A 15,783-nucleotide genomic window follows, 5' to 3' on the forward strand; every position below is an offset into this window, starting at 1 on the left:
TAGTGCTCAGATTCTAACCCATCAGATTTCCTCATACAAAGGAAGAAGCACTCTGTTCTTTCTGCAGTCATCTGAGTTAATTATCCACATAATTGGCGTAAGCCTGGATATTTATTTGGCTTGGCTTACCCAGCTGGGCTATGGATGGATCTTTGAGAACAGAACCCTTGTAGTGCCTTAGAGATGCTCTGAAAGGGTAGGATGTGTTCCCTTAATTGAATCTTTAGACCCAAGGTATATGCAAACAAGTATTTATTTGTGAGAGTGGAACATGGGCAAATGTTTTCTTTTTTAACGTTAGCTTAGAAAGTGAGTAAAGGTCTTCCTTTAGATAGTGTAAAGTACCAGGAACAAGAGAATGTGGCCAAGTGCTGCTGTTCGCAAAATACATCTCTCCACAGAAGTTTATATCTTATTTAATATGCTGAGTCTTGCCAAAAAAAAAAGGAGAGAAAGAAGTTGACCTGCCTTAAAATGAACATAAGCAAAAAGAAAAAAATGCTCCAGTTTGGCAAATCTGAAAAGGCACCTATGGAGCTAAAGGCCTGCTGGGAAAATGATTATGTATCTGTTGTGTTGGAAGAAGGCAGAAAGCTTGAGCAGGGCTCCACGTAGAGCCTGCTGCTGCGAGCAAAGGAGACAACAAGCCTGGGCTCAGCTATCCTGAGAGAGCCAGTGACCAGCACATGTGCTTTCAGTGCCCACTCTAGGCAGCATCTGGTGGTGCAAGAAGTAGGGCTAGTTCTAGTTATCCGGGAAGTGTTATCAGAAAGAAAGGAGAGCAAGGCCCTGGGCAGGTAAGACTGTCTTCAGGAGGGAACTGGGGTGTCGTTCCTAGGACTCTTAAGACTGAACTCTGAGGAAAAAGGAGCCAACATCAGCTTACTCTCACTCAAAACTTCACTTTTGAACCACCTGGAAAATGTTGCAGTAAATCACAGAATTATTGAATGGTCAGAGCTAATTGGATCTTAGAGATTATCGAGTTCAACCTCTTATAGGAAACTGGGAAAAATGACTTGCCTAGGATCATACAGCCAGGGCTAAAGCCATAATCCAGGTGTCCTGATGCCTGCTCCATTGTTTCTTCAACAAGGCCGTGCCTTGACTCACATATTATTAAAGAGGTGCTAGAGAATACAAGGCTTTTTAAGCTGCTGTCATATTAGAAATCAAGATAAAAGAAGCTCACAGTGAAAATATTTGTACCTCTCCCATGTGTTTTTTGTTTCCCTTACTTCTTTTAAAAAAAATAAACATTTAAGTCTGTCTCTTCTTATAGCCACACAAGGTGTAACGTCTATAGGGCCTGCACTGTTTTAGGCAAGCCAAACTAGCTGATGCACTAGTGGAAACTCCCATGGAAGTTTTCCTTAGAAGGAAACAAATGGTCCTCCTAGGACTAGTTCTAAACACAATATTGAACATTTACTACAAGAAGGAAAACATTATTTCTAAATATATTTCTAAAAAGTTTCCCTGAAACTTTTTTTTTAAGATTTTATTTTTCCTTTTTCTCCCCAAAGCCCTCTGGTACATAGTTGCATATTTTTAGTTGTGAGTCCTCCTAGTTGTGGCATGGGGGATACTGCCTCAGCATGGCCGTGTCCACGCCCAGGATCTGAACCGGCAAAACCCTGGGCCGCCAAAGTGGAGCATGCTAACTTAGCCACTTGGCTATGGGGCCGGCCCCTCCCTGAAACTTTTTGACCCTTAGTCTTATTTATTACTTAGAAGAGCCTGATACTTTCAAAAATCTTGGATGTTCATTCCACATTAGATGTATGCCTGTCTTGCTTGCTTCAAATTACTTTGAGAGAGGAGGGATTAATTTTCCATTCATCAGACAGCAGCTCACTTCTACACGTCTCCTACTCCTACATTCTCCTATCACATTGTAGACATGAGGAATTTCCAAGATGTTAGTTTGGCCACCATGTGTGCTCATTGACTTATGTAGCTTCTGATACCAGTATGTATTTACAGCCTGCCAAATCCATAAAGACTCTTATTTTTGTCCCTAAAAGATGTTTCTATGAATAGATACCTGTTTCTAATCTGACCTCCATCTGTTATCTCTAGTCGGGTGTGCACAAGCTATCAAGAAACATACAAGAGAAACATCTGGTTAGAATTAACTATCTGCCATTTTTCCTTCCATGCTGGAGACTTAAGCACTTTACTGCAATATGGTCTGATAAAGGAGGGTGGGGGTTGATTAAAAAAATTCAACCATAATGAATGTCAGATCCATCCAATATAGTTTGAAATCACCAGAAAAACTCCTAGCAGCTACCAACATAGCTTATATAAGTGCAAAGTATGGGGGGTAAAATTCTGTCGTCTCTTTTCTGATCCTAAAGCAGAAAGCTGCACAAGAAACCTTGCTTGAATGAAGTTCCTATGTTCATGTACCATCTTTCTAGTTAGTACTTGCTCTAGGTACAGAGTGTTCCAGGATTGGCAGCTGTGTTTTCAGATGAGGGATATTGCATGCTTGGAGGCCTCAATGTGTTGAGAATAAGATGGTGAAGGGGTAGCATTTCATATAGAAGGCCTCACCTAAACAGACCAACAGTGACTTCCAGCCTTCTGTGGGGATAAAAGCCTTGTAGGTGTTAAGATAATGATGGGCATGCCTTATTACAGGAAGCTGGAGACAACAATCAGTTCTGTTGGAGGAACCTCTTTTCCTGCATCAACCTTCTGAGGCTGCTCAATAAACTGACCAAATGGAAGCATTCCAGAACCATGGTAAGTGGGACTTCAGATCAGGGGGGTATCCATCTGATTGAATTATTTTAATCTTTAGTAAATTTTTATGGACTTTCTGCTTTATGAGCTCTATAGATAGACACTGAATAATGTATAAGATTATACACCTCCTAATTCTGGGTACTTATTCTATGTGAGATAATTATTCACCAGTTCATTTCTTTTCAGGGAGCTGAATATGGACCCTCCCTCAGGGCATCTCTGGTAGAGAAGTTAGCATTGTTATTTGGATTATAGTCACACATCCCAAATGATACAAGTCTAAGATTATTCATTACAGCATTGTTTGTAATCATAAAAGATTGGAAACAATCTAAATGCTCTGCTCATTAATACTGGACTAACTGGTTAAATAATTTATGGTGCATCCTTAGAATATTATACAACCATTAAAAAGAATGAGGCAGTTCTATACTGCTAGGGAATAGTTTTCAAGATATATTGTTAAATGAAAAGCAAGGTATGGAATTATTTGACAGGATATGTAGTTGGCTATCATTTTTGTTAATAAAAGTAACATATGTATACATAGAATTATCTCCAGAAGATACACAAGAAACTGGTAATAGTGGAAATGGCATGTGTGGCTGACAAAACTTTTTGCACTTTATCATGAACTTTGAATATTAGAAACTTTATATTGAGAAATATAAATGGAGTCATTCCTCTATGTTTTTGAAGACTAAATCTAAGTAGAGCCTGGCCCATAGATTCCCAAAAGCTCCCCAGGGTATTCTGAAGACATCCAGGTTTGGCTTATTTTGTCTGTGAGTTAGAAGTTCCAAGAAACTTTAGATCTTTGTCTGCCTTTCTTCACTCCCACCCCTCTTTAAATGGGCAGATGCTGGTGGTGTTTAAGTCTGCTCCAATCTTAAAGCGGGCCCTCAAGGTGAAGCAGGCCATGCTGCAACTTTATGTCCTGAAACTGCTAAAAATACAGACCAAGTACCTGGGGCGCCAGTGGAGGAAAAGCAACATGAAAACCATGTCAGCCATTTACCAGAAAGTACGTCACCGCATGAATGATGACTGGGCTTACGGGAATGGTGAGTACTCTGAGAGCTCTTGACCTCCAGGAGATGCCCGGGGTTTAAACAAAACTAAATAAACATTTATCTATACTCTTTTGGTATGAATTGTTACATATTTTGGATGAGAAAATATGTGATTATAGTCAGGTGCTGATATGACAAACCTTAAACCTTAAGGCACTGCCCCAAATTCCAGCATGTACCCTGTCCTATGTAAACTATGAAAATCCATTTTATAAAACAAGTAAATTGAGGGACAATTACCGCCTTTCCAAGATACTCCCTTAAGCGGCATGTTTCTCCAGACATTTTTAAAATTAAAATAAGCTTTTATTATTACAGAGCAGTTAGAAAATATAAGCAAACATTTTACTATATTACTATATTTATACCATATTTGTATCACCCAAAGATTGCCGGTTAACATCTTATTGTATATTCTTTCAGATCTTTTTCTATATATATATACATATACACACATTTTATTAAAGTGAAAGCAAATTGTACATGCTATTACATAATCTTCTCTTTTCAGTTAACATTATCTCCACCTTTCCATATCAGTCTGTTTTCATTTTATCTAAAAATCAAGTCAATATTCCAATCCCCTAGTTGCCCAAAATGTTATTTAAAGCTATTTCTTTTTTTAAGATTTTAGTTTTTCCTTTTTCTCCCCAAAGCCCCCCGGTACATAGTTGTATATTCTTTGTTGTGGGTCCTTCTAGTTGTGGCATGTGGGACGCTGCCTCAGCGTGGTTTGATGAGCAGTGCTATGTCCGCACCCAGGATTCGAACCAACGAAACACTGGGCCGCCTGCAGCGGAGCGCGCGAACTTAACCACTCAGCCACGGGGCCAGCCCCTTAAAGCTATTTTTTCCAAGTCATAATCCAACCCAAGACCACACATTCAATCTGGTTGTTATATTCTTTTATTCATTTTCAATCTAGTGGTCTTTTTTTATTTTTCCCCCTAACTGACTAATTGAAGGACTAGACCAGTGGTCCTGCAAAATATCTGTCTTCTGGATTTGTCTGCTTGCTTCTTTACGGTGTCATTTACCTTATTCCTCTATCTCTAGTATTACCTGAAAACTGAAAGTTAGATCTAAAGGTTTGGTGAATTCAGTTTGAACCTTTTTAGCTATAGTACATTCTAAGTAATGTTGGGAACTGCATATTGCCTCATATCAGGAGACATTATATTTGGTTGCCCTATCAAGACCTTGTAGATTGACCTGAGAGTTTGGAAGAATTTAGTTTGGAGAGCTTTTTCATTATATTGACACTTTTTGTAGTGAGATTTGACTATTATTTACCTAATTGTATTTAAGAGTTTTTCGTAAAATGACTAATGACTTTGTCTTTGCTGGGATTTGTAACCTGCCTGGATTTTAGAGGATGCTACAGTAAAGAACTCAGAGAACTAAGGGAAGTATATGATTGGCAGATAACAAGCCAACATACTACTTCTACTATAAGACATAAAGCACGATTAACTATTTAAATTCTTATAGATTTTTAAAACATGAAAATGTTTTATCCTGAAAATGGCACATCTGCTGTTGCCTCCATCATGAGCCCAAACCCAAACTGTACTTCCTTATGATAAACCATTGAGTGTGGGACATAAGTGATCTGGGAAATATCTGTCTCTAGCCCTGAAATAAGTGCCAAAGTGGGATAAGTAGAAGCAAAGCAAATTATCCGTTTTCTGTTTTTCTCTCTGTGGAAGTCTTCACCTCATAATCTCAACATAAGCTGACATATTGATTTACCATGTGCTGGGGGAGGTTCAGGAATCAGGAAAGTCTTCAATAATTGGTCTCTTCTGATTCTCCTTGTTGTACCCCTTCCTGCCTCTTCCCATTCCTTGAGAGCTGGTGATTCTATTCAAATGGGAAACTCCCATCCCCTAGGAAAGCTCAATAAAGGCAATTGAGTTGCCATTTTGGAAAATATAATACATGTAACTAGTAAGAAAGTGAAATAATGAAAAGGAAGTACAATAAAAGAAGTCCTCCCTCAGGGCTACTTTTCCTTCTCAGTGGTAATCACCGTTACCATTTTCTAGACTGCCCTTCCAAAGATATTCCTTGCATATATAAGCATATGTATGTGGTCATGTGCGTATTCTTTAAACCAGAGTGGCAGCATGTTATATACTTACTTTGTACATTGCTCTTTACAAAAAAGGAAATTCTGAGCACTTCCATTGTTGGTATCCCATAGACTATGCTCTGTGGTAAGAGGAGCAGTGTCCTGAATTGTAAACATCTTTTTTTTCCTCTCTTCCCAACACAGACATTGATGCCAGGCCATGGGACTTCCAAGCAGAAGAATGCACCTTGAGAGCCAACATTGAGGCTTTTAACAGCCGCCGGTATGACAGACCCCAGGACTCTGAATTTTCACCTGTGGATAACTGTTTGCAGAGTGTGCTGGGGCAGAGGTTGGATCTGCCTGAGGATTTTCACTATTCCTATGAGCTCTGGCTGGAGAGAGAGGTGTTTTCACAGCCCATCTGTTGGGAGGAGCTGCTCCAGAATCACTGACTGAGCTCTTGTCCACAAAGCATCTGATAGATAGTGGTTGGCTCCAATAAATGGTGCTCTGCCTACTCTCCCCATTCAAACTTTGTTTCTAGCTCTAGGACTGTGCTTGTCCAGGGGAGAGCTGGCCTAACCCAAGGACATCCAGTATAGTTCAGGGACATTCTTGGGGCTCTTGGGCCTGGAGATGGTACAAGGCTAGGATCCTGAGTCAGAACAAATTGATCAACTTGCTGTGGGGTCAGTTGGGTGCCCAGTTGGCCTTGGAAATCTCCTACTGGATCAGTCCTGGACAGGCTTTTTTGTGGAACCACTCCCTGCCTAGAACCAGGCTAGCCTTTGCTTGCCCCAAGAATGAGAATAAGTTTATTATGGGATTTGACCCATGGCATTAATCATAGGTGATGGGAGGTGCAGGTGATAAAATAGGGAGAACATTTTCTCTTGCTCACCCTGGATTCCTAGGACTTACCAGAGGTTTGGCAAAACCAACTTTGAAATTGTCTATATTTAAAATTTAAAATTTTGACACTCACCTTTTCCTAAATTCATTAGCTCTAAGATGATTTTAGAGCACCTGCACCTTCTTTGTGAAAGATGATGATTTATTATTACCTAAATACTGCATGTTATAGAAAGGTATGTTGTGTAAAGTGTTTTTTCTTTATTCCCTAAGAGATCTATGTTCAATGTGAAAATTATTCCTTGTGTACTCTGTATAGGGCATGGAGTGCTCAATATGAAACAGTCAGGCCTCCTCTAAGGATCTTTCATGTTTTGCTGAAACTATTTCAGTCTTAAAATGACTGAGTACACTGCAGAAAATTATCCTTTTCATACAATTCATTTTTTAAATGACAAGTTAACTACAGGAGGTTTTATTTATTGAGGTGGTGTGTCCATTTGTGCTCATGATCGATTTATTTTTTAATTGAATAGAACAGCAAGAGCATCACAGCTTACCATTTTTCTTCTTTTATATTGATTGATTTTTTTTTCCCTTTTTACTGCTGGTGGTTTCAAAGTGTCATGTGGAGATTTAACCTAAAAGTACTGCACATTTCTTTGAAAATATAAGAGTTGATGTACCAACCTTTTTAAGCTTTTCTACAGCAGAATCACATACTTCCTGATAGAAGGTTTTTAGAAAAGTTTCTGATTCAATCAGGATCATTTTATTTGTCTTCTGTCCCCACTATTATATCATCCCTATTTTCAAGCTTTTTTACTTTAAATGCCTCCCACAACGTTGACACTACTGAATCTTTTTTATGATAGCACCAGGCCACTTTAGTTGTGCCAGGAGGTCTAGTCCAAAATGGCTTATTTATTCTGTCCTTTGTCAACCACAGTCTCATTTGGAAGTCATGATAGAGTTACTAATGATATCCAAAGGCACTGTAACAAAACTCTAATTAAAGCTTGGATTTCACCTCTTTGTGCTTTAGGGTAGCAGGCTTTCTGTTTTTATAGAAATGTCATGAAGGATTAAGTATGTAATGGATGAAACTTCTCAGAATAATTTGTAAATTTTACCTGAGTAGGACAGCAGTCCTCGTTACAATCAGAATAATTTACTGAGCATATCATCTATGAACCCTATTAATCTATGATTTTAATGTGATTTGAGTGAAAAGACAATTTTCAAGGAAAGAGCAATCATCAACCCATTTCTTTTAAAGCCACACAGTATTTAGTTTGTGTCAAGAATAAGTTGCCTTTTAAAAAATATGCACATGAATGGTTTCTGAGGCATTGAAGTATGCTAAGCTTTAATATTTCATACTTTTTTACAAATCTTCTCTAAAGGAAGATTGATTCTCAGTACATCTGGAGAAACTGAGGCATCAAGAATAAGTAAGTAGTTTCAAATCACATCATTTTTTCACTGACTTGCTGGGACTAGCATTCAGGTATTGCCAGCCAGCCCCGTATGTTAAGGTAACTGGTTTAAATCTCTCAATTTGAGAACCATGTGTGTGGTTAGGAATAAATTCAGATTAACCAGCCTCCAATGGTGATTACTGTTACTACATAGAAGAACATTATTTGAGTGTTTATATTATAGAGGATTTTTATTTGTAAATATTTCAGTAAAGTTTATGTTGATGGTTGATAACATTGTTTATCTACTGAAGCACTTTAATAAAACAAAATTGAACTGGAGTTAGAAATTTGGTCTTTAAATTCTTCAATACAAGAGAATCTTAAAGACATATTAGATATAGAGAGGAAGGATATCATTAAAGAGAATGAATATATAAGATCTCATATTAGTATTCCCTGGGGGTAGACTAACACAAACAGCTGCGAAATCTCAGTTGACTTATGACAAATCTGTCTTTCTTGTTGATGGGCCTGGGGATCAGCTGCAGCTCTCCTCTGCTCAAGTTAACTTGCTAGATTTAGCTCTGCTGCACACGTCGTCTTAATCTGGCACTAGGCTGATGGAATAGTCCTTACCTGGGACATACTGTTCTCATCATGAAGGGCAGGAGCAAGAGACTAAACCGTACGATGCAGCACATTTAAAGCTCCCGCTTGGATGTGACTTAAGTCAAATGGCGAAAAGCCATTCACAGGGACAAGCCTAACACTGGGCCAGAGAAAGCATGTTCTACCCACAGGGAGGCAGGTGCCACCAGGCATACGGATAGATAGTCACAGCAGCTTCCCAGTGAGCTCTTCAGGTTGGTGGTGGGACTGACTTAGAGATTCTTGAGAATTTCAACAGCTTTCCAGAGCATCTGAAACCACCCATTTCAGTGTTTTATGCTGATATTTTCAGTTTTGGCTTTCTTGACATTCCTTGTCCATAGTCCCCCCAGCTCTTCCACCTAACAATAATCATTGTTATATAAAGATAATCCTATAAATGAGTATCTCGATGGTTTCTGTTTCTCCCCCAAGTAGTTGTGGTGAGTTTGAATTCTTTCCTCTAGACCTTATTGAGATGACCCATATATACAATAAAACTAGCTGAGATTAAGATGCAGCTGTGGTTCTGGAACAAAAGTGACACTGGTTCATACAACAATCAAACTCATGACCTTGATCTCATTGACGCTATAATCGATGAGCTAAGTAACCACCTTAACATCCAGGCTAGGTCTGGTATGAACTTTGCAACTTTTTTGGCACTCCAGGAAGCTGGGTACTAAGTGTGTATTGAGGGTACTTTGCAGAGGCTAAGAAAGGCCTGCCCTTATCACAGAAATAATGGGTACAGCCAATTAGCATCTGCTCTACCTATAATTCTAGGCCAGACTTTTCTGTAAAAGTGTGATAAGAGAATGCTTTCTGTAATAAAAGAATGTTTTACAAAATATAGAATTTAGCTATAAATCTTTGTGAAATACCCAGTAGGTTCTATAGCCGCTAGTAGTATTCTTACATGTGTTTAATACTAATAACGTTTTAATACATGTCTTATATGATCCTTTCAACATAAGAAACATCAAAAATACATTTTAGAGTAAATATGCCTACAGCATGTTTTTATTATCTATACATTAACTATAACCTTTGTCTATTATCTATACATTAAATACAACCACTGGGCCTCCTCCTGCTTTCTCATTTTCTGTAAACCAAAAGAATATAGTGATAGTGAAGAGAATAATTTACCTCCCTTATAATCTCACCACTCAACACTGAGCTATTTATATGGTGGCAGTTTAACAATATAAGGGAATTGTAATCTCTAAAATAGGATAGAACAAAGGAAGAGATCAAAGCTCTGTTTATATTTGCAAAGCATTGTACCGACATGCAAATACTTTTGGAAATGTTGGCATGGGTAATTGGTGATTTTTGGAAAACACGTGAGTTATTTTACTTATCTTTCCACTGGTGAATTTTTAGTAGCCTCTGGTATCCCTTCAGAATTCCTGATCTGGAATGTTTATAGAAGGTAAGTTCTGAGTACCTTATACCTTCAAACACCCTTTCCAGGTGAATGAATTTTCTAAATGTTTGGCTGTTCTAATATCCTTAAAATGTTAAACCTCAATATTTGGAAGCAAATTTTTCTATGGAAATACATTCTTGAGTTGAAAGGGATCTGAGATCATCTAAGCCAATCTCCATCCAATGCAAGAATTCCTTTAATAGCACTCTGATGCTTATCTAGCCTCTAATATTTTTCCTGACAAGAACCTCACTACTTCATAGTGAAATGTCTACAACAGAATTAGTTAAGTACTTCAATACAATCACCTTATGGTATTCTTTAGGTCAGAAGAACCATGAATACATTTATGGAATCCAAAAACCTATCTTTAGCTGTTAGTTGCACTTTTTCCCCCACTGTGTACTTCCTATGGCTGCTGTAACAAGTTACCATAAGTTGGGTGGCTTAAAACAAGAGAAATTTATTCTCTCACAGTTCTGAGGGCCAGAAGTCTGTCAGCAGGACTGCACCCCCTCCTGAGGTTCTAGGGGAGAATCCATTCCTTGACTCTTCCAGCTTCTGAGGGCTCCAGGCATTCCTTGGCCTGTGGCACATCACTCTATTTTCTGTCTTCGTGGTCACATTGCTTCCTTCTCTTCTCTCTCAAAAGTCCCTCTGCCCCTCTCTTAAGGATACATCTTATTGAAGTTAGGGCTCATCAGGATAATCCAGAATAAGCTCCTCCTCTCAAGATCAATAACTTAATTACACTTAATTACAACGTAATATTCACAGGTTCTGAAGATAAGGACATATCTTTCTGGGGGCCGCCATCCAACCCACTAACACTCGTCAAACACCTAACAAATAGCAAAACTGATTCATTTACTCTTCCTCTCTATCATTAGAGGTGTAAGGCGAGACTCAGGGGAAGTTACTTTTATTTGAAAAATGCTTATAGCTATTAATGTAGTCAAAGGAGATTCAAGTAAAGAAAGAACTTCAGGCATGGGTAGAGGATAGGACATAAGGAAGCTGGTGTACAATTGAAGACTACATTTAGATATTTATTGGTATTTTTGTTAAGAAGATACATGTAAAAATTTCAAGTAATTTTTCAGAGTACACAATAGAAAATGTAACCTCCCAGCACAGATTCCTACCTTGTTTCCCAGAAGTAATTACTATCAATATTTTTGGTTTTTATCCTTTCAGAAAATTCCCATGGTAACACCCATCTCCTCCCCACCAACATTTTTTTACACATGTGGGAGCACAATATATTCAGTTCTATACTTTTATCATTTATCCTGGAGACCTGTCTTTCCATATTAATATTCTCATATGACTATAAATTTAATATAGTTAATAATTAAATCATTCTTCCCTAGCACTGCTTTAAAATATTTTCAGCTAGGAAGGAAGGATATAGATGGGAAGGATAGTGTGTGTGTGTGTGCATGCATGTGCACATGTGCATGCACACATGCATGCATGCATATGTGTATGTATGTTGTGGTGGGAATGAGGTTAAGGGAGATTCATTCAGTTCCCATAGCAATAGGCAAAGCAATCTGAAACATAATTTCCCAACAGCAGTTCTTCTGACTATTCAGATTCCCAGATCCTGTAAATGTAATGAGATTGTGCCTGAGTGGGCTGTGGGGAGGTGTTCAGGCTGTTTGTTCCTTTAGTAATTAGCCAGATTTAAATTTTAAAAAACAGGATTTTAAATTTTTACTTTTATGTTATAGAAAAGAAAATAACCAAAATCTTTCTAAGGAACTGCAAGAGTACAAAAATCATCCCACCTCTCTGCTCAGACACCTTTGGTGACAGTGACTTCCTTACTAAATAAGAGCACCATCTGTCCCCTTGCCTCCAAGTGGAAACATTACTTTGAACATTCTGTAACTTTTTGTTCAAATGCTTAATGGAGCTGGCAGAACAAAGATCTTCCATGAGGACACCTATGAAAGTATATCTTCACCTCAAGATACAAGATGTATTACCCAGAAAGGCCATACAACATAATGGTTCAGACTGAGGGTGCTGGACCCAACTTGGTGAGTTCTTATATCCTTGGTGAGTTATTATATCAGCTGTGTGATAAGCGACAAGTTATTTCATCTCTCCTTCATTTCATCATGCCTCAGATTCCTCCTCAGTAAACTTGGGATAATAACACCTACCTTTTAGAGTTGTAAGAATTAAATGAGTCAATATGCATATAGTGCTTAGAATAATGCTTGCTAAACATGAGTGTTCAATAATCGCTGGTTATTACTTCCCACTTCAATCCCCTACCTATTAAGGAATCTTCTAGCAAGAATAATAAATAGCATTGTAATTTTCTAGCTCAGGGATTGGCAAACTACAGCCAAAATCTGACCCACCAACAGTTTTTATACAGCCTATGAGCTAAGAAGGGTTTTTACTTTCTTAAATGGTTGGGAAAAAATCCATAGAAGAAAAATATTTTATGGCACATGAAAATTCTATGAAATTCAAATTTCAGTTTCCATAATAGTTTTATTGCAACACAGCCAGGCTCATTCTTTTGTCTGACTATAAATGCTTTCATTCTACGTCAGCAGAGTTGAGTGGTTGCAAGAGGACATAAGGCCTGCAAAGCAAGAGTTTCACTCTCTGAGTTTGCCAACCCCTGCTTTGGATAATTTCTTCTCCTGAGTCTGCCCTAGCTGGTCTTACTGCACCCCAAGGTTCTCTCTGTGAGGACCCCAGTGGCTGACCAGAAGAAATTACCTACAATGAACATTTCATTTTTTCTGTAACTTCCTCTTCAGTATTAGGGCTGTAATGGGTACAGTGAAAGCAGTGCTATACTGTTGAACTTAATGTGATAAAAAGAAAAAGGAAAGAAGGCAAGCACCCACCACCAGAGTAGGGAGGAAATAGGAATTTTTAAATATAACTTCTAAGAATGATAGTGATAGAATATTCTAAGTTTGAATATTCTAAGAATGTATGCTTCCATTCTGGTAATATTATACTTTTTTTAAAGAACAGCACAGTTAGTGTTACTATTTATAAAGAAGGCATAAGGATGTGCACTCATAAACATAAAATTAACTAATGCTGTTCCAATGTGAGTTTGAATAGTTACCTAAATTTAACATCATCTTCCAGTTTACACAGGAAGGTTTGCTCAGTTCTTGCAGAATAAACAAATCTATCTTACATCCTAAACATTAAGTGATTCTTAGGTGGGCAGGTATTTAAGAAAAATGCATATGTTGTCAATGACATTTTCTTTTGATTCTAACAGTGACGTGAGCTCTGAGTTACAACGAAGTCTGCTTTTCAGCCCCACACCTCGGCAGCCCTCCTCGCCTCCCTGCAGGTCAATGCTAAGGCTGCCTCCAGTGCGAAGGCTGGAGATCCACTTGGTCAATGGAAAATGGTGGTGCAAATGAAGTTGTTCTGATTGTCACTAGAGCGTTCATTTTATGTCCCACCTGTCCACTGACAAAGCATACTTTCTTGTGCTTTATATCTTTCTTTTTCAGCTTTCTTGAGGTATAACTGACAAGTAAAATAATAATATATTTAAAGTGTACAATGTGATGATTTGACATACGTTTACACTATGAAAGGATTCCCACAAGTGAGTTAACGCATCTCTCACCTCACATTCCCCCCACTTTTTTTGGTGAGAACATTTTAAGTTCCACTCTCAGCAAATTTTAATTACACAATACAGTATTATCAACTATAGTCACCATGTTATACATTAGATCCTCACACCTTATTCATCTTATAACCAAAAATTGTAGCCTTTTACCCCAACTCTCCCCACCCCATTTCCCCCACCCCCCAACTTTCTATCTTTTAAAGTAAGGCTTACCGGAAATACTTTGAATTCACAAAGCACTTTCACATTCATTCTATCATTATCACCATTATAGTAAACCACAGGAAAAAAGCGAAGCTCAGAGAGTTGCCCAAAATTGCATAACTAGTAAGCAGTGAGGCTGAGCCTTGAACCCATATCTTCTGGTCTCAAGTCCAGGACACCTTCCTGAATGATTTTAGTGTTGAACACCACAGGTTGGACAGACAGACAGAGCTCGCTTTGACTCTGCTTGTGTGAACTTGGGTGAGTTACTCTCTCTGACCTCATGTGCAAATTGGAGAACATAACAGCTCACACTGGTTATAGTGATATGATAATGCCATGATGTGTGCAAGTGCTCAGCAAGGTGGCTGAAATCAGCCCTCCTTCAACGTTAACTATTATTTGCAGTAAGAAATGATGAAGGTCTAGTCTAAAATGATGAGGATGTCAAGGGAAGGCTTGATACAAGAGAATTTCGAGTGGATGCTCAGACCTTGGACTTATTATTCAAGATGGAGAGAAATGAGGCAGAGGTGACAAAGGGCATTAGACTAGACCAGCATTGCCACGGACAGTGGAAACTTAGAGGCTGACATGAAAGTGAGATGGGTTAAGTCCAGGGAATAATGGGACCTGAGGACTGGAGCTCAGATGGAGCCCATTCTTTCACAACAGAGACTGTGTCATCCCAAGAGAGGTAGTCACCGACATTAGATGAGCCATCATGTGAGGAAACACAGGGAGAATGGCAGAGGGCTGAGAACTGAACTTTGAGATCAGCCAACACTTGGAGTACAGCAAGAGGCAGATAGGCATGAGATGACTAAGTGAGGTCAGGATGAGCAAGGAGTATAGTGCACGTCTCCAAAACAAGTGGGGAGACTTAAGAGAAGGAGGGGAGAGGAGCAACCTTAAGTCAGGCTCAGAGGTCAATGAACGAAGAAGTTGCTGGGCTTGGCAGAATGAAGGGGATAATACTTCCTGCTGAATCATGAAAATTATTCCATTAATGTCTCTCATTACTGCCATGTCGTACAAAGATGAGCCTAAAAGAGGTTGCTCACTGTAGAGAAGAGGAAACAAGTAAACATATCTAACTATGGTCCAGATAAGTGCAATGCCAGAGGCCTAGGCTGACTTTAATGGGCACAAAGCATTCGTAGCGATTAATGAGCTCACAGAGATGGTACAGTTTGTGCTGGGCCTTGAAGGTTGAATAGGCTTTTGACGGGCAAGGAGGAAAAGGCATTCCAGATAAAGGACTGTAAAGCAAAGGCTAGAAGGTATGAGATGCAACAAGTCCCAGAGACTGAGGACTTTGGCAAAAAGAAGGTGTGTAGGGCCAGTGAGAGTAAATAAAGCTAGAAATGCAGATTGAGGCAAGATTTTGAAAGGCCATAAATACCATACCAAGTCTTTACCTTGTTGGAAATAGTCATTGAAAGTTTTTTAAAATGAGTGAGACATGATTAAATCTATGCTTTAGAAAGAGAACCAGGATGGAATGCAGAAGCCTGAGAGATAGCAGGGCCGGTACAGACCTGAACATGGGTGGTGTCTGGGGAACAGGAGAATGAGAGGGCGCAAAGGGTGCCTGGACCCAATTCCAGTGCCTGTGTGTGTGTGTGTGCGTGCGCGTGTGTGTACGCGCGCGCGCACACGTGCTTCTCCCTATC

At 38.9% G+C, this 15,783-nt stretch overlaps 1 protein-coding gene and 1 long non-coding RNA gene across 5 annotated transcripts in view; both read left to right on the forward strand.

The window, feature by feature from the left end:
* The window catches only part of STRIP2 (striatin interacting protein 2), a 43,679-nt gene extending 35,157 nt beyond the window's left edge, over window positions 1-8,522 (forward strand). For all 4 annotated transcript variants that reach the window (XM_070616582.1, XM_070616579.1, XM_070616580.1 and 1 more), the window contains 3 exons: window positions 2,650-2,754; window positions 3,617-3,821; window positions 6,109-8,522. In XM_070616582.1, the coding sequence (XP_070472683.1) occupies window positions 2,650-2,754; window positions 3,617-3,821; window positions 6,109-6,359 (561 nt within the window). In that variant the 3' untranslated portion in view covers window positions 6,360-8,522. The remainder of the gene's footprint in view (window positions 1-2,649; window positions 2,755-3,616; window positions 3,822-6,108) is intronic.
* Window positions 8,523-12,192: 3,670 nt separating this feature from the next.
* LOC139082907 (uncharacterized) lies at window positions 12,193-13,702 on the forward strand. Its single transcript, XR_011539261.1, has 2 exons — window positions 12,193-12,333; window positions 13,538-13,702. It is a non-coding gene; the product is annotated as an uncharacterized lncRNA (long non-coding RNA).
* Window positions 13,703-15,783: the final 2,081 nt, after the last annotated feature.

The sequence above is a fragment of the Equus przewalskii genome, chromosome 4 (assembly GCF_037783145.1).
Source record: "Equus przewalskii isolate Varuska chromosome 4, EquPr2, whole genome shotgun sequence".
NCBI classification, from domain to species: Eukaryota; Metazoa; Chordata; class Mammalia; order Perissodactyla; family Equidae; genus Equus; species Equus przewalskii.